Source organism: Lycium ferocissimum, chromosome 7, assembly GCF_029784015.1.
Source record: "Lycium ferocissimum isolate CSIRO_LF1 chromosome 7, AGI_CSIRO_Lferr_CH_V1, whole genome shotgun sequence".
Classification (NCBI taxonomy): domain Eukaryota; kingdom Viridiplantae; phylum Streptophyta; class Magnoliopsida; order Solanales; family Solanaceae; genus Lycium; species Lycium ferocissimum.
The window spans coordinates 30,774,844-30,793,388 of NC_081348.1; the positions used below are offsets into that span (position 1 = coordinate 30,774,844).

At 34.5% G+C, this 18,545-nt stretch overlaps 3 protein-coding genes across 3 annotated transcripts; 2 read left to right on the plus strand and 1 right to left on the minus strand.

The window, feature by feature from the left end:
* Window positions 1-3,973: 3,973 nt before the first annotated feature.
* Window positions 3,974-7,165, plus strand: LOC132064320 (pre-mRNA-splicing factor 38). Its single transcript, XM_059457267.1, has 5 exons — window positions 3,974-4,448; window positions 4,539-4,629; window positions 5,283-5,409; window positions 5,529-5,599; window positions 6,558-7,165. Exons 1-5 carry the CDS (start codon window positions 4,037-4,039, stop codon window positions 6,997-6,999), a joined length of 1,143 nt encoding a protein of 380 aa, XP_059313250.1. The 5' UTR covers window positions 3,974-4,036; the 3' UTR covers window positions 7,000-7,165.
* A 1,111-nt stretch (window positions 7,166-8,276) lies between these two features.
* Window positions 8,277-9,950, minus strand: LOC132064321 (uncharacterized). The gene has a single exon (XM_059457268.1). It carries the CDS (start codon window positions 9,609-9,611, stop codon window positions 8,535-8,537), a length of 1,077 nt encoding a protein of 358 aa, XP_059313251.1. The 5' UTR covers window positions 9,612-9,950; the 3' UTR covers window positions 8,277-8,534.
* Window positions 9,951-11,523: 1,573 nt separating this feature from the next.
* LOC132064322 (single-stranded DNA-binding protein, mitochondrial) lies at window positions 11,524-16,611 on the plus strand. The gene is made up of 6 exons (XM_059457269.1): window positions 11,524-11,781; window positions 12,156-12,340; window positions 12,927-13,135; window positions 13,211-13,311; window positions 15,967-16,026; window positions 16,203-16,611. Exons 1-6 carry the CDS (start codon window positions 11,721-11,723, stop codon window positions 16,217-16,219), a joined length of 633 nt encoding a protein of 210 aa, XP_059313252.1. The 5' UTR covers window positions 11,524-11,720; the 3' UTR covers window positions 16,220-16,611.
* The last annotated feature ends 1,934 nt before the right edge of the window (window positions 16,612-18,545 follow it).

Below are 18,545 nucleotides of genomic sequence, written 5' to 3' on the forward strand. Positions count from 1 at the left end.
ATTAATAACAAATAGGCAAAATTACGCGGGATAAAAATTTGTCTACTTCTGATATGCAAAAGAAAAGGCAGCTAAGGGGAGTTCTACTTGAGGGGTTTGCCTTATAGAAAAGACATGGGTGAGTGTCAGTAGTTGTTCCTTTAGAGTGTTCCACAGTTCCACATATTAAAAAAAGAATTTATATATTAAACAAATTCTTCTTTGCTTTGATCCTAAATAAAACCAGCTGATCTATTTTCATTCTTCAGGGCGGCTCTCACCTTGTCTTGTAAGGTGACAGTCTCCCAGTGCCGGCTCAATGGGGAGGCAACTAAGGCAATTGCCTTAGGCCCCCAAAATTTATTGTTTTATATATTATTTATATATCATAAAAACATTATTAATAAAAAGATATATTTTTTTTAATGTGATAGAGGATTTTCAGATAAATAACCCAAATTTCATAACAAACACGTATATATAAAAAATGACTAATTTGATGACCGTATTGATAAAAGATTTTTTTTTTTAAAATAAAATAAATTGTAGTATCTTTTTAGAACTGATTATTTTAATTTGAAGTCACTATTCACTTCAAATTAAATGGACAACTATTACAAATGTATTAAATTATGTTGACATATACTTAATGATAAATGAATTGATATTATTAGAGTAAGCGGATTATATAAAGAAATAGTGTTTTTCTTTAAAAGAAAATAGTAAACAAGCATTTGTAAATAAAGTTACGAGGGAGTTGGCAGATAATCCATCAAAAAATTAAGATATGTACAAAATTGTTAACGAAAAAAATTATTTTATTAATAAATTTAAGTCCTCTTATTATGATTTGGCTTTAAATCACTAATTTCGTTGAGCCGCTCCCGGAGATAGTTGATGTTCATTTTTTGTAGACTCCAATTTTGCTAAAATGTCAGATGCTCAGTTGGCTTTTCTAATGGAAAAAAAATTGTCCTTCTTTTTCATTTCAATAATTTGATCCACTATGGTGCAGTTTTCCAAGGGGAAAGAGAGGTCGTTGATTGTTTTGACTAAATTTGTTAGTCAACATGGACTCTTGGTAACCATTACGAATGCACCATTTAACTCCAAAATAAATGGCTATGGCCAGAGGCGAATTCAGGATTTCAAGAGGATGGGTTCACCATTAGCTATGGAGTTTTTTGATCATTTCTTTTGTCTTGTCGTTGCAACTTAGCGCCTATGGGATTTTTTGATTTCTTTTGGGTTTTGGGACTTGGATAATTAGAAATAAAGGGAAAAAAGGTCATTAGATGTAATATAAAAAAATAAAATAAAATTGGGTGATTAGAAATATAGAAGAAAAAGGATTTAGCATAATATAAAAAGAAAAGTTAAAAGACTGCTTTTAGGAAAAAAAAGAAAAAAAAGCATAAACGCAGGAGCTCAGGTTCGATCCTGTGACCTTGAGGAAATAAACACAGCCCCTAGCCAGTGCTCCACTCGGTCTGGTTTGAACATGGGTTCCTTCAGTTAGTATTAGATACATATTCAAAATTATACACATAATATATCGAGTTTAGTCGAGTGACCATGTGTTCACGTGACCCAAATTCTATAGCTAAATTCGCCCCTGGCTATGGCTTCAGCCATATTATTTGAACAAGTATAATTTTTTTTTGTGAAATTGCTCAGACCGATAGGTCACCAATCTGAAATGGTCTGAACAACATTCTTCTTAAATAGCAAGATCAAATTTGTATGAGTGACATACTTCGGTAACTCAACTCCAGCACAAAAGATGTGCACCATATGGTGTAAGTGAGACTTCTTGTTATACCAAACACACCTTACATATACCCCTTCTAACTTCCCAAATTGCATCGAACTTCCCATTTTTGGAATAATTACAGAATCTTCATAAATAGGATCAACCCTTATTCCATAGGTTTTATGAGATTCCCAACCCAAGCCCTTACTTGACCCAAAAACTTACTGTCGAGTTGTAAACGAAGTAGATCAAGAGAAGGGACAATGCCCAAATGACATATTTGACCAAATGTCAAACAGGCGAAAGACTCAATATGAGACAAGTCAATGATTAACATGACTTCATTGACTAATCACCGAACAAGAAAGACACTTTATGCAATTATGTTTGAGAAGTTCATGACGTTCTTTTCCCCAAAAAAGTCCAACTCCAATTGACCGACAAGTCAATTACTAAAAAGGACCCTCCTCGTTGTCCGCCCTTCCTTGAATTTCGGTCATGCAATATACTTATTGAATACAAAGAAAAAAAAAATTATTTCGACCCCGTTGTAATTCTCAACCATTTCGTGATATCAGGGTGGTTGAACCATCTACGATGGGTTCAGCTAATAAACGAGGAAGAAGCTTGGATAAAAGAATATGCTCTTGCCACGCTTTTTGTAGAAAGCTCAACCAACGAGAAAAAATGTTTGGTCGAATAACCTTCTTTGTTGCATTTCTTATTTTTTTCCCTCCTTTGCTAATAAGTCAGCGACTTTATTCGATAGCTATGCTTTATCTCCGAATTTTCTAGCTTTTCCATAAGTGATCCGCATTCAGAAATGAAAGCACTGTAACTAACGTACCCATGCATTAACATTGAGATTACCTCTTGAGAGCCAAAGTTGATTTCCGAAGGTACTGGCTTGTTTCCCAAAGCTAGTTTGAGGCCCTCCAAGATGGCTAGCAATTCAATTAAGTTATTAGTAGAGTTAGGGATGTCTTGCATATATCCAATAATCCAATCCCCCACTGTTGTTTCTAACCACACCCCTAATTCCTTCTATCACAAGGTTACCGATACAAAAACCATAAGTGTTAAGCTTAAATTTATTTAGAGGGGAGGATGCCACTTAATGTCAATGAGGGTTCTATTAGAGGGGTTGCTGAGGTGATTACATAGTTGATCAAATTCTACAACCCTGCTATAAGTCTCACTGAAGGAGGGAAATTGATGCTTATTTGAAGAGATTAGAGTTCCTGTTGGTTCAAATGATCCAAAGACAGAAGAATTTATTCTTTGCATTACATAAGAATAAGAGGTTTAAAGCCAACGCGCAATTGTACCTTTATTTTAATAGTATTTTATTTGAAGTTTAAATAATTATTTCACCTGAAACCCAAAACTCATAGTCGAATGGTATCGGCATATAGCTTTTGAAATAATGAAATTAGTTTTTCTTAAAAGAAATTTTAAGAAAATCATTTCACAATTTTGGTACAACATAATTATTTCATGGGTGCATCCAAAAGTGTGGTGTAGTGGTCTAACGGAAGTAGGCCATGAACTAGCTACTAACTTTCTTTCAGTTCAAATTTCCGTACCGTTACAAAATATGTCAATTGGTGGGAGGATTTTTAAAATTGACTTCAAAAGATCCAATTATTAAAAAAAAATAAAAAATCATGGCTAAACGTGTACTTCGAAGGACTTTTAATAGGAAACTGTTTTTTTTTTTGTTTTTTTAAACGTAATTTGAGCCACATATTCATATCATCATGGCCAAACACTATCGACATATGGCTTTAATTTTTGAATAATGAAATAGCGATTTTTTATAAAAAAAAAAAAAAAAAAAAATCATGGCTAAACGCGTACTTCGAAGGACTTTTAATAGGAAACCTTTTTTTTTATTTTTTTTTTAACGTAATTTGAGCCACATATTCATATCATCATGGCCAAACACTATCGACATGTGGCTTTAATTTTTGAATAATGAAATAGCGATTTTTTTGTAAACAAAAATATAAAATAAAAAATGAAATAGTTATTTCATGGCTAAACGAGTACTTTGTAGACCTGGAGGACCATTAATAGGAAACTTTTTTATATACTCCTATAATACATTAGGAATCATATTTGTATCATCGTTATATATAAAGCGTATACCTCAAATATACTGGACCAATCTTGACGACCGCCTCAAAGGTCCAATAAGCCCAATTATAAATATTCCGCTCCCCTTCCTTTTCAATTATATATATTTGGGTCTTTCTTCCCCAAAAATACGCCAAACCCTCTGTTCCAATTAGGGTTTCAGATATGGCAAATCGAACCGACCCATTAGCAAAAAGCATTAGAGGAACAAACCCACAAAACTTAGTAGAAAAAATCCTTCGTTCCAAAATATACCAAAACACATACTGGAAAGAACAATGTTTCGGATTAACAGCAGAAACATTAGTCGATAAAGCAATGGAACTTGACCACTTAGGTGGAACATTCGGTGGTAATAGAAAACCTTCACCCTTTATTTGTCTTGTAATGAAGATGCTTCAAATCCAACCTGAAAAAGATATTGTTGTTGAGTTTATCAAGAATGAAGATTATAAGTATGTTCGTGTTCTTGGTGCTTTTTATTTGAGACTTACTGGTACTGATGTTGATATTTATCGATATCTTGAGCCGTTGTATAATGATTATCGCAAGCTTAGGCGTAAATTAGCTGATGGGCGTAAGTTTCTTGGTCTTTTTTTCGGATTTAATTGAATGATTTGAATGGAATTGTGATTTGAGCCTGATTTTTCTTGTTTTATTTTTGTAGAGTATGCATTGACACATGTGGATGAGTATATTGATGAACTATTGACGACAGATTACTCTTGTGATATTGCTTTGCCCCGCATCAAGAAAAGGTATTTTTCTTTTTGAATTTGCAATTTTTATCTTTTTCCTGGTAGATTTAGAGGTACTTTGAGGATACTCTGGACGAAATATATATATTTATGCACAACATGATTAATTAATTGAATATCCAATTGGAGTTGTATGTGTTGAGTGAGAATAAAGACTATAATTTGTTCATGAGATTACTTAAGTTGTTGTTGGTTTGCTACTTCAGCTTGTGTTGTGATGGATTATCTTGCTCCAAACAAGGCTTCTTATTCTAGGGGTAAGGTGGGCTGTTATGTTTTTGGTTGTTCATATTTCGTAAAGGATGATGTGCTGGATGGAGGTCTAAGCCAAGCTTGTATGGGTTAGTTGAAGGACCAATTTGCTTAAGATGATAACACAGAGGACAATCATAATTAGCCTGAAACACATGGTCTATATCACAATAATATCAATTGAAGAAAGAAAAAGACTTCCTTAATCGTCCAATTCCTTGATTGTTTATCTTGTCTGGTCTTTTTCCTGTTTTTGAGTGTTGGTGCTGTAAGATCTCTGTCTTGGCTGCTATTGCCTCCAAATATATTTTACAGTGCATGCACTTCTAATTCCCTACTTCTCCTCTACTACGCTTTATGTGTGTTCATATAGTCTCCCATGTATCATGTGTTGCCACCAGATGGATATTGGAACAGAATAAAACGTTGGAACCTCGGAGAAGTGCGTTGGAAGATGACTTTGAAGAGGAAGAGGAAAAGGATGAGGATGAACCACTTGCCACTGGATTAGATGATGAGCATGAAAAGGTCAATTTTTTGACGTGCTTAGTTTACATGGACATCATTGTTTTAAGTCTTATTCTGGTTATTGATTTCATTCTCAAAACAAAAAGTCTTATTCTGGTTATTGATTTGTAATAATGCAGGATTACTATCGTGGGGCAAGTCCAACTAGGGAGAGAGATCGGGATAGAAGACGAGATAGTCACAGACATAGGTAGAGCTGATTCATCTGTTGACCCTTTTTTTTTTTTTAAAAAAAAAAAAAAAAATTAATGCCCAACTCACTCGTGTGAAGTGGAAATGACATGGACATGGGTCCTACAAATGCGAAGACTCCTATTGGATATAGAGTGTGCCCATCTCCAGTTGTTACCAGTACCCAGTGTTCATTCCAGAGCGCCTGCATCATTATATATGATTTTAATGACCCTCTGTAAATATGGCTTTTGCACTGCCCTAGTGCTATCAACACCAATGTTACCAGTCTCAAAAAAAAAAAAAAAAAATAGAAAAAAAAAAGAGATTTTAATGACTTTGAAATCCTTCATTAAACTGTAGCCTGTCAAGCTCCTGTTTTGGGGGGACTTGGTTAGGGGCTATCCCTCAGGTTGAAAGTGATCCTGACTTAGACTTTAAGTGAAATTTTAGTCATACTTCATTGATTGTTGATTGTTGCTTGAGTGGAAGCTGACTGTTGAAGCACCCAGAGATACTCTGGAACTGTTACAAACCACACAGTTCACATGCGTCAAGTCTTCAACCAATATGGCATTTTAAGCCCTTTGGTGATTAGCATTTAGCACAGCTTCCTATATAAAAAAAAAAATTGATCTTGCCAGGTTTCTCTGCACTGACAGTGTGCAGTAGAGAAGTATGATAGATCATACATTTCCACTGTCCAATTGTTTCCGTTGGCGGTAATGTGATTGGTTTGGCTATTTACTGTGTTATTAACCGACTAGGGGCCTCTTGTAATGAATTAGACTCTGTGATTTGACGTTTTCAGTAGTGTAGTGTTATTGATGTCACCTCTTAGTGACCAAATTTATGATTAGAACATTCTTTTTTTGATTTACAACATGATCCGCTTGCTGCCTTTTGCTTTGTTGGTTGTGGCAGTTTGTCCTTTTTTTTTTTTTCTGATTTGAGCTTCTATGCCTTTTTTTGTGCAGGGATCGTGACTATGACAGAGATCGAGATTATGATAGAGACTATGACCGAGAGCGTGATTATGACAGGGAACGTGGCAGCAGGCGTGACAGGGATAGAGACCGGGACCGGGACCGTCATCGCCTCAGGGACGATAAGGACTATGGACGCGAGAGGGATCGAGAAAGGGGCAGGGAACGTGATAGACGTGACCGTGACCGTGAGCGTGGTCGACGTAGGAGTTACTCTAGGAGCAGAAGTAGAAGCAGAGACCGTAAAGATCGTGAGGATGACCGTCGTAAAAGGCGCAGCAGTGCTAGTCCTGCTCGGGATGAACCTAAGAAGAAGAAGGAGAAGAAGGAGAAGAAAGAAAAGAAAGCTGATGGAACAGATCATCCAGATCCAGAGATTGCAGAAGCCAACAGGCTTAGGGCATCGCTCGGATTAAAGCCTTTGAACTGTTGAAGCTATGAACATGTACATCTGCCTTTGTAGTTTTCGATATGTTTGGTGATGTGTGATCTTTTGGCCTTGTAGAACCTTTACTATTTTTCTTTTTGCTCATTTCCTGTGTACTAATCTACTACTGTAAGCTGCCAGCTTTGTCCCGTATTACTTTACTGTTTGCAAATTCCTCGCGCCTTGTGTTTCTCTAGTATTGATTAGCTGTTGCTAAAAGTCCCAACAAATTAATTTCATTTGACCGCTTGGGAAGCAGTATCTGTGTCGTTTAGGTCTAATTATAGTTTTTCGTGTCCCGCTTTGTATGTCATTGTAATATGTATTGAACCTGTATGACACGAACACATATGCCTTACGATGAGAACGAGAAACTGAGCTTCAGTTTGTGGAATTGTCTGCTTTGGTACTCTCTTTGCTCGCTATTCTGCCTTCTTTTCTTGTTCAATCTCTCAATTTTTCTTTTGCAGTTGAGCTTTCAATCTGTTATTGTTGTTTCTGGCAATTTATTAGCGATCTTTTTTGCTTTTTGTTGTACATATGAAGCCCTAGAGTAATTTGGCGATGAGAACCGGAGTGTCTGCATCCTTCTTTCTTTGCTCTGTGTTCTTCCTTTCCTGCTTTAATTTCTGAGCTTCTTCCTTCCTCAGTTGTTTGTTGAATTTGTTTGAACTGTTTTTTATCAATTTATTTGGAGGTTATTTGGGTTTCTTAGGTTTTCCTTGTGCTCCATTGCTATTTGTTCAATTATTACTTATGCTATTTGTACAATTCGTAGTTTGTGGTGGATTTTTTTTTTTTTTTAAATTTAAAATTCAGTTCTATGTGTTTCTGAGAGCTTCCTTAACTGTCTTCCATTTTTCCCATCGTTGTTCCTTGATTTTTAAAATGATTGCTTATTGATGTCGCGGAGATTTTGATCAATGTCAAGATTTTGTAATTTAATTCTAAACATTTGACAGGACTCGAAAAAGATTGACATCAAGCTCTGCACAATACTACAAGCTGCTCCATATTTCGAACGGGCCTAGCTTGCTTCTTTTCTTGGTTTCTGTTATTTCTTGTTCTCCTTAATTTTTTTTTTTTTTTAAAGAGCTGTGGGTTACCTTCGGTGTTTGATAATTGTATAGAGTTGTAGCTCATTAATACGAGCCTCATTGCCTACCTTGTTTTAGGCACATGTTGAAATTATTTTGTTGCGAACACATCTAAATATTTTCATTATCCTTTTCACTTTCCTAATACCGCTAAAAAAAAAAAAAAAAAAAAAAAAAAAAAAAAAGGGAATCAATGAAATTTTTCCTATTGGTTCTGGATATTCATACATGAAATAAATGTTGTAGTCGTCATGTTGGGCCTGTGCGCAGCACGGGCGTTCCTTCATCTAGTTAAAGAAATAGGTAAGACAGCAATTGTGTCCTTTACAGATGCCAATTACAATAACGTCTAAACTTCACAAATGTGCAGTACAGCTGAAATACGGGGAGGAGAAAAAGAGTTTACAAATAACCTAAAATTGTGCAGAAATGAGCTCCGCACGATCAACTTCGAAATGGTAATAACTCTTGATATGAAAGTTCTGGTAACAGAATGCCATTCCGATCATAGTGAAGGCTACCGGATGCACTCAGTGGTCGACATTTTCCTCCCATGAGTATTCTTTTCTTGCATAATTCCAGTTCAATGTTTTCTTGTTCTTCCTCATCCTCATGTTTGCATTCTCTATCTCTTTTCACCACTTTCTTGTGTATGGATTTCACTCTTCTAATGATGCAGTAACCAGCAGGCTGCCTCTTGGTTGATTCCCAGTTAATGGTTTTCGACATTTCCTCCGTCTCTGCACTATTTACAGCACCATAGTCTAGACCTTCTAAGTCTGTTCCAGGATCTGATTTGTTGGTCTTCCAGTTTGTGAAGCAAAATCCGATCTTCTTTCTGAACCTGAACTTGAAGAGCCCTGAAAGATTTCGGGGTAAAATCCATGGTTGCTTTCCACTGCCAGTTGATATTTCTGAATTCTCTTCATCATTCACCGTTAATTGCTTCCCCTTTGTATCTATGATCCTCAATATCCTTTTGAATGAACATGACTTACTCAGTGTTAGGCGCTCCACTGAATCTTCCAACAAAGTCTTAAACATGTTGCCTTTCTTCCCGGAGATGATCAGTTGATCTCGTTCTTCCATGCATTCGTCCAAAGCGTCAGGTTCATCATGTCTGTCATTTTTAGAGCTTGAAGTGTCACTTTGAAATGGTTTCTTGTTGCGAGAAGCATTACAGAAAATTGAACCAATTTCCTTTGGCAGAAATCCTGCAGGTTTAGCCCATTTGATTTTCTTCTTTCTCCCCTTGGCACCCTTTTCAGTTTTTTGCATACGGTTCTTGACAACAAGACACTTGGGTAATCTCACTCTCACCTTTTGTTGGAGGGATATGGCCAAACCATTGATTTGTGAATACTTTAGGACAGAGCTGGGATTTTTCCATTTTCTCATACTATGTAAACTTCCTTTCTCCATTTTCATTTTCTTTGAAGAATTTGGCTTTGCTCTTGGCAAACAGAATATCCCAAAATTTACAAGAGTTGGGGTTTTTCCATACTTTTCTTTTCTTTTCATTGTTATCACACCTATCTCTTTGTTTTCAGTAGACGTGGGTAATGGGATTATGGAAGTGTTCTATTCATACGCTAATGGGATCACACATTTTTGTTACTTTTTTCCCAAGGATGCCCTCAATTATCCTTTCGAGAAGGTTAAAATGGTTAAATTATAGCATGTAAAGGGAATTAAGTTATAAAGTTGGTTACATATTTTCTCATCAACTCATCTAAACGTGATTGATTAGTTCACGACATAGAAATTTAACCTCTACTCCTGTTTTCTTTCCAAACAGAGGACTCGCTGTTTCAATCTTCAATGGGTAGTTAAGCAAATAGCATTTGATTTCATCATTATCCAATAAGAGTCAACAACTCCACTTTGTTTTGTCCTAGTTTGTTTTATTCTAGCAACTATCGCTCATGAAAAAAAAAAATGTAACCGAGGAGCATCTATAGCTAGGGTGTCAAAGGTAGATAAACCGTTAAGCAAATCGATAAACCAAGTCAAACCGAGAAAAAAAACCCGACTAGTGGTTTGTTTTGGTTTTGGTGTTGAAAAAAAAATTAATAATTGGTTTGGTTTGGTTTTAAGAGTCAAACAACTCCACTTTGTGTATTCAATTTTTAAAATATTTTATACATAAAAATATTTATTTGTAATGTAATTTATAAATATTTCTTAATTTTTTTTGTAGTTTTTTTTTATCTATTATCATATTATTCAAGCTTGAACTTAAAATTTTGAATGTCAATAAGTTTTATATCCTATGGATATTAGTAACTCAAATAAAGTCCAAACCAAAACCAACTCAACACTAATGCTAACAAAAGAAATTCAATTTACCACTAGGAATGACAATAATGTTGGATATCTATTCTTAGTTTTATAATTGATTTATAAAAATACATAACTTAAATTTTTTTCTTTGTCATGTAATTAATACTTATTTTAGCATGACTTAGTATTATTAGATTATGGTCATTTTTTTTTATGGCTTGTTAATTAGCAACATTTATTTTAACCGATTATATTAGCTTTTGTTGAATATTTTAATACAATGTCATCACTCTTCTCACGTTTTGTTTTTTTTTCTTAAGAAACACCTTAATTATATAGTTGTATCTTACTAGGACTAAAGAAATATTTGAAGTAAAAGTTATATGTTTTGTGTCAAGACTATTCCGGAAAAAAACTTGAAAAACCGAGGTTGAAAAACCGAATTTTATTGGTTTGGTTTGGTGTATAAATTTAAAAACCCGACGCAATTGGTTTGGTTTGGTGTTTAAAAATCCGAACCAAATTAAATGTACACCCCTATCTATAAGCAACTAAAATTTTGTAACCATGGCTTAAGAATGATGATAATATCATAGGGAAATAAGTCGAGAAATTTTTGCATCAATGATGTTATGTATTTACTGCATATATATATATATATATATATATATATATATATATATATATATATATATTTTTTTTTTTTTTTTTTTTGAAAAAATGGCAATGTGATGTTCTTGGATCCACTACCATAATTAGTTTATGTTGTTTGACTTAGGCATGGAGCTGAGCCAACATCAAGTTCAATGAATATTGTTACAATACCAAGGTTAGTAGAGTTTAACATCGAGTTCAATTATTAGTAGAGTTCAAGTTCAACCAAGCTCTTCTCGCATAGAACCGAGACAAATTAGAGTTCGAGTTTATTATTCCTTAAGATTTGAATTTAAGACTTGTTAATGCAGCCTCCATTATCCATAACACGTTAAGCATTGGTCATTATTGAATAAAAAAAAAGGCTTTCAATTAAAAAAAAATCACACATTTAGCAAAGAGTAGGATTCAAATTCATGCACTACTAAAATTGTCATCTCAACCATTGGACTATACGTTTGAGACCCAAAAGGGGTAAAAGATCTTTATTACACCATGATAATTGAAGGACCATTTTCAAAAGAAAAAAAACTTATAAAATTAGGGCAAAGACAAACGGAACCAAATTGCTGCTTATACAAATTATATATATACTCGGGTCAACAAACTCCGGCCCAAGGTGCAAACCCGACCCGTATTAGAGTGTATAGCGCTAAAACCCTCCTTGTCCCCTAATTCTCCGTGCCTGCAAAAATGAATTCAGTGGCTGCTAAACTTGTCAAATTATTACGCTTATCACCAGCCACCAGACCAGGTACTTATTAGTTTTGTTATATTAGTGTCATTCTCTTAATATGGTACTGGTCATATTGATTGGAAATGAACTAATAGGTTCTTAATAGAGGCATTTGAGTGAACAAGTGGTGGGCATTCTGAAAATAAAGCTGTTTTCGTTATGATTAAGGTTGTTTTATTGCGATGTGCAGTGATGGGTGTGCAAGGAAGCTCTAGGTTGTGTAATTGTTTTGTTGTATCAGAGTTATTCTTTCTTTTTTGTGGTACTGGTCATATTGATTGGAAGTGAACTAATAGGTTCTAAGTAGAGGCGTTTGAGTGAACAAGTGGTGTGCATTCTGAAAAATAAAATTGTTTTTGTTATGATTAAGGTTGTTTTATCGCAAATTACAGTGATGGGTGTGCAAGGAAGCTCTAGGTTGTGTTATTCAACTGGTACATTTCTCAGTGATGATGAGCCTGCAAGTAATAATGAAGATGTACGAATCGACGATGATGATTTTCTTCCCGAAAAACCTGACTTGCAGCTGCAAGGTGTGGATCCCAGAAAGGGTTGGAATTTTAGGGGTGTTCATAAGGTATATGTTCTTGTTCAAAGCCCTATAAGCATATTGAAGGTTGAACTGTAACTGGAATACTTGTACAGGAAAGAATGACAAGAAGGCTGACAACATGTTGTATCAGTTAATATTTAGTTTCTTGAACAATTTTGGATTTGATTGGGTGGTGTTGGTTATATTTTTAAACTGATTTATTCCATTCTCGTATTTCGCTGACCTTTGTCTTGCTCTCTGATCATTCTGAGTTTGCTAAATTGTCTTAACTGATTCCATGTGCCGAATGAGATTTGGGTGAGCACAAACTTTTTGTAGAAGTTGTTGAGAACTTGGCTGAGAATGAAGCTATTTTAGGACCAGAATGGTGGAATCTGGGAATTGTAATGCGATTTCTGAACTATGTTCTTTTTTTTTTTTTTTTTTTTTGAGAGTCTCACAACTCCAAAACCATAGCCAAATAAAGGAAGCTGTTAGATTATCTATTTTTAATTTTTTAACCAAAAATGTCAATGATGTTGGCATGATGTATCTTTTTAATTTTTTGTCTGTTTTGTTTTCGGGGGGTAATGGATAGACCTACTTAAAGAGTGGATTTTGTTTTTGACAGGCTATTATATGTGGCAAAGTCGGGCAATCTCCTGTGCAGAAGATATTGAGAAATGGACGAACTGTCACTATCTTCACAGTTGGAACAGGTGGCATGTTCGATCAGAGAATCCCGGGAGACAGAGACTTGCCTAAACCTGGTCAGTGGCATAGGATCGCGGTGCATAATGATATGCTTGGGCAGTACTCTGTTCAGCAACTTACCAAAAAGTAAGAACCTTTTGTTTTCCCCTTTAATCCACATTTTTATCTCTCTTTTATTCTCTAATATATACATTCTATCAGCTCCTCAGTCTACATAGAGGGTGATATTGAAACCAGAGTCTATAATGATAGTCTCAGCGGCGAAGTTAAAAGCATACCAGAAATTTGTGTGCGCAGAGATGGTACGTCCTTATGTTTATTGTGAGCCCCCATGATTTGTCATATTTGAAGATTTGGGAGTTTGGCATTAAATGGTAGTCATTGCACCCTATTTCATGCGATGATTTCATTGAAAGCAGATTTTGATGAGACTTTTTCCGGAAAACTTTACTTTTTTTTGGAAATCAATGTTTGGCCATGAAAATTCCAAATACAACTTGAAGTTGTATTTGGAATTTGAAAAAAGTTTTAAAAACTTTTTTTCACTTTCAGTACATTCAAACAACCAAATATTCTTTGCAAAAATTATAACCAAACACAACTCCAATTTCAAAATTCCAAATAAAGTGAAAAATATCTGGTTTTCATGGCCAAACGCCTACTTAAGAAAAACATATTTTGAAGTTTTTATCAGACTCACATGTTTTACTTTTGTTTTTTGAAGGAAAGATTTCAGCTAATTGTTTTTTCTTTATGAGGGAAAAACCAAATAATTCTTTAGCTTCAATTTTCTTTTATATCTTTAAATTTTGAATGTTGTATGCATTCGAAGGTGTTGTCAATTTTTTTTATGGTGTTAGAAGACGGAAGATGCATTACTGAAATTTTTGAATAAAAGGAGTGTTAACTTGTCAGGCTGTCTTGCCAGTTAGAGCTGCCATTTCATTATATCATCTTATATGTTTTCCCCTGTTCATAAGCTTTAGTAAGCAGGGTTATAGAGTAAGATATAGTTAGTTAGTAGACTCATACTTCTATTCTCGCCAAATTCAATCCTTGCAGCTATACCTACCAAAGGACAATGCATTGCCAGAAGAGTAAGAAAATGATGCAAAACACCAGGCTCAAGATAGATTTTTATTATACTTAGGTGCCGTTTGGCCATAAAAATTATTCACTTTTTTCCGGAATTTTTTTTCACTTTTTTCAGAATACAACTTGAAGTTGTATTCCGGAATACCAAAAACTCAAAAAACTTGTTTTTAAAAATTTTTTCACTTTTTTACAACTACATTTGCAAAAAACACCAGGCTCAAAATTCCAAAAAAAGTGAATTTGTTTTTGGTATTACGCCTACTTAGACAGTGGAGTATAGGAAGTCTGTTAACAAGATGAAGGAAATGTACCAAGTTTTTAGGTTGGGGGAGCAACTGTTGAGATACCACTGCTGTAGGTATGGATTGTGCCTCATTAGTTTGGTACTCATCATTACTGTCAAAGAAATAGCATCTCTGTCTACCACACCTATATCCTGGGCATCCAAGAGTTGTAACCACAAAAAGAGAGTCTGTACTTCCAAAACCTGAACGTTTGGGCTTCACCAAAATTAGTAACAATAGTAAGGTCTGTTCAAATTAATAAAATTTATTACTCTCTTACAATTTGGGATAATGGGACTTCATCCCAGGTTTCGAACTCAAGTTCATTTTGCTATCATTCTATTAAAATTAGAGCCAAATCAGTTCTAATTTAGTACGATTACAGAGGCACTGATATACTACTAGGAAAAAGATCCTTACAAAAAAAAGAGAATCTTTTTAAGTTAAAAAGAGAAAAGAGACTCATCAAAAAAAAAAAAAAAAAAAAAAAAAAAAAGAGCCGAGTTAAAAGTACTCCCACCTATATCAGCTCCTCCATTGGTCCTCAAGGACCTCAACAGTCAACAGACAGCCTGCTTCACTTTCTTCTTTCTCTAGGCACCGCTTAACTTGGAATATGGCACCAAACCCGAAACTAGTTCCTGTTGTTACACCTTTCTTTCCGATCACCGCCATTAAAAGGATGAAATGTAGTTCCGGGCTTGCTTTACAGGAACAGTATTTGGATATTTGAAGTGAGGAAGTGAACAAAAATCTAAGAATTCAATTAGGGGACTGAAGAAAAATTAACAAGTTTTAATTACAGTGAAGTCCGAGTTATTTGATTATTGAAAGGTCATTTGTATTTATGCTTGATGCTGATCTGATAGTTTATTTCTTGGGTGTGGACGAGAAAAAGAGAAGTCTTATGTACAGATTTTAACCTTTCAAGGAAAACAATGTAAAAGATGGAAGGCAAGAAATGCTTGATAACATATGTTAGGTAATGAATAAAAACACCCCTATAATATTAATACTCATGACTAAGTTCAACTTGCATGTATGATTGATTTTACATGTTCTTTAGCATAATGTATTTCATTATGTTGGAACTTCAAATAAATAGATTGGTTTTATGGTAGGTAAGTCAAGAGATACGGTGATAAAGCCTCCTATTCGTTATTTTTATTTTGAGAATTAGAAGTTGATTCATGAAATCAATCTGGAAATTGTGAAAGTGGGAATCAATCATACCAATAATCTGTGGCGGGAGATTCTGTTCAGTTTAGGGGTCTTTAAACTGGTACCAGTAAAGTAGAAAGCATAATCGTGTTGGAGGGAGTAAATGTGCTAAACAGCTATGAGATATTGCTCTGTTATAGATTCATTCTTTATTCGTTAACCTGATAGTTTTGTAGATATGAGATAAATGGACTCAAAAATATACTGCAAAATAATCAAGTTACCAGTTTAAAAAAAAAAAAAAAAAAATACTGCAAAATAATTATGTAATATGACTATTGTATGAAAAACTGATTAGACAGTGAAACTGATGATAAAAGCATCATAATTTTCTCATGTTATGTAATTTTCTCACAGGGAGGATTCGGCTTATAAAAGGTGGTGAAAGTGTCAGCAGTATCTCTATTGATGAGCTCCGTAAGTTTTCTTCTGTTATATAAAATTGTCTGTTCTCGAAATTTATGAGCTTTGGGTTATAGTACCAGATTTATTTCCTAAATCAGATCCCTCTTGTACCACATTTGTTTTCCATGAAATATTGTTTTTTCCCTCTGTTGGTTTTATTGGACTTGTACTTTTCCTGTTATTGGCAGGAGAAGGATTGCTGTAGAAGCTCATTGGTAAATTGTCAAAATATGGTAGTAGGTGGTTGGGAGAGGTTGGCGGGAAGGGGTTGAGAGGGAACGAAGCAACTGAGGTAGTGACCTATTGTTGAAATATATTCTGCAGTAACACAAAAGTTTCCTTATTTCCATCTGTAACTTGAAAAATTTCAGTTACTAGTTTGCCTTCAACGGCTAGTTTCCATCTTCTCGCTTGTATTTTGTTCAGAAGCAGGAGAGATGTACCTTTTGGATCCACATTATTTTGTGGGTAGTTTCTTCATTCGCCATAGCTGTGTAAAATGTTGTTCAAATGATTGAAATAACTAGGTGTAACTGTGAAAGAATAGGACTACTTGTGGAATGAAGTGGTGGCTGCTAATTCATAGTTAATCTTTTATCCCCTTCTATTGTATGAAGTCGATACTACGGCACTAAATAAAACTTCTGTTTGGAAGCAACTTATAAAACCTGTTCATCTTGTTTTCTTTTGCAGTGTTTGTAAAAGTCTGTTTAAAATAAGCATCAAAAAATAATTGGACCCATTTAACTTGTTATCTAAAGTGCCAATTTCTATTTTTATAAGCAAAAAAAAATAAGTTGGACTAACTTACATAAATCATCTCTAAATGTGTTTAAAACTTCTGTTTGTAAAAGCTGCAGCATCCAGTAGCCTGTTGTTAAGTGAAAACCTACATTCATCTTGTTTTTGGCCATTTATGGCAGCATACTCTTTTCAGATAACAATTATCGATGAGGGGGTATATACTAGTTAAATTTTGTTTGGGCTGCGCTTATGCCACACCTTAAACTCAAAGCTCTTTCTATCTTTTTCAGCTCTTCTATCTCGATCTCCAGCCTTGCCAATTTCTCTATTTTTTGACAGCAATAGAAACTTAATTTTCCCGATCCATCACTTATTTCTTATGCTTCATGAAAATAGCATATAGCCTTCACATACACGGAGACGATGGTGGAAGTTAAAACTGTATTTGGATGTTAAAACAATATTTTGCTGTTGGTTATTTCTCATACTTGAGAGAAATTTGTAGGGTCATTATCTCTGTCATTTAGCTTTTTGACGTAAAGGATATAGTCTCGTATGCCAGGGAGTATACGAGTTGGAGCACTTTCATTTTTTAACATTTCTGTTCTGTTCTGTTCAGTCTGCTTCTTATTTACTACCCAACATAACATAAAATAATCTGAAATACTCACTTGTTGATTTACATATTTGCAAGTAGCAGAGCTGAATTTTATGATTGTTAAATTTATATGCATTTGTGGATATAAATCATTTCATAAAAAGTAAAATCAATTTAACATCATTCTTTTTATCCAATATTAAAACGAAATAGGTTCGCATAAATGAAGGACTACTGAAAGATATTGTTTTGCATATGCAGAATAGGCCCCATGATGTGATTTTTCGATTTTCCTTAAACACTCCTAAAAGGTAAAATCATCCTTAAATCTAGCTGTGAGCAGATAATATGGTATTTATGCGATCCGAATACCGTCATTTTGTTATATCAAGACAAGATTGAAACAAACTGCAGTGGCTGAGTGCTACCTCAATAATTGGAATTCCGAACGGAATGATTTTAAGTATATTATCTAAAATCTCTCTTAATAAAAAATATTACAACTTTTTGTTTTTCAAATACGAGAGAAATAACTAAATATTTGAACATAATAATATACAATTAAATAATAAATATTAAAAAATATATACAAATTTAATAAAATAAAAATATTATTTATCATATTTATGCTCGCTAGTAATGATGGAAATGCTTTTGTAGTGGTGGTGGGTGGTGGGTGGGGTGAGTGTGTAGTGGTGGATGGGTTTTGATTCTCTACGAAAAAAAGCGTCTCTTGTCTCTATGAGAACAGCAGTAGTGAATATACGATTCATGCACCACTTCAGTGGAGCAGTACTTTCATTAACTTAGGAGTACTATATTTGCTGTTCTTTCACTTTAAACATTTCTGGCCTAATCTCTCTTTTTGTTAAGACATTATTTAATCCAACACAGGATTTCTTTGATTCATCTTACGTTAGTTAAGCATATTTAAAGTATGTGTGCCTTTTAGCCTGCGTTTATATCTAGCTGAATTATTGGCCACTTTCCCGTTTTTGAATTGGCAATTTGACACATTGGCTACAAATTGTACCAATACCTTTTACAGGTAAAGGAGCGACTCAACAAATAGAGTTATGTATGGACAACACAAACTTTTTTGTGCCAATATTAAAACACCAAAGAAGAATGAATGATAGGACTACTGAAAAGTCTGTTTCATACCTTTGCCATCTTGAGACTGATCAAG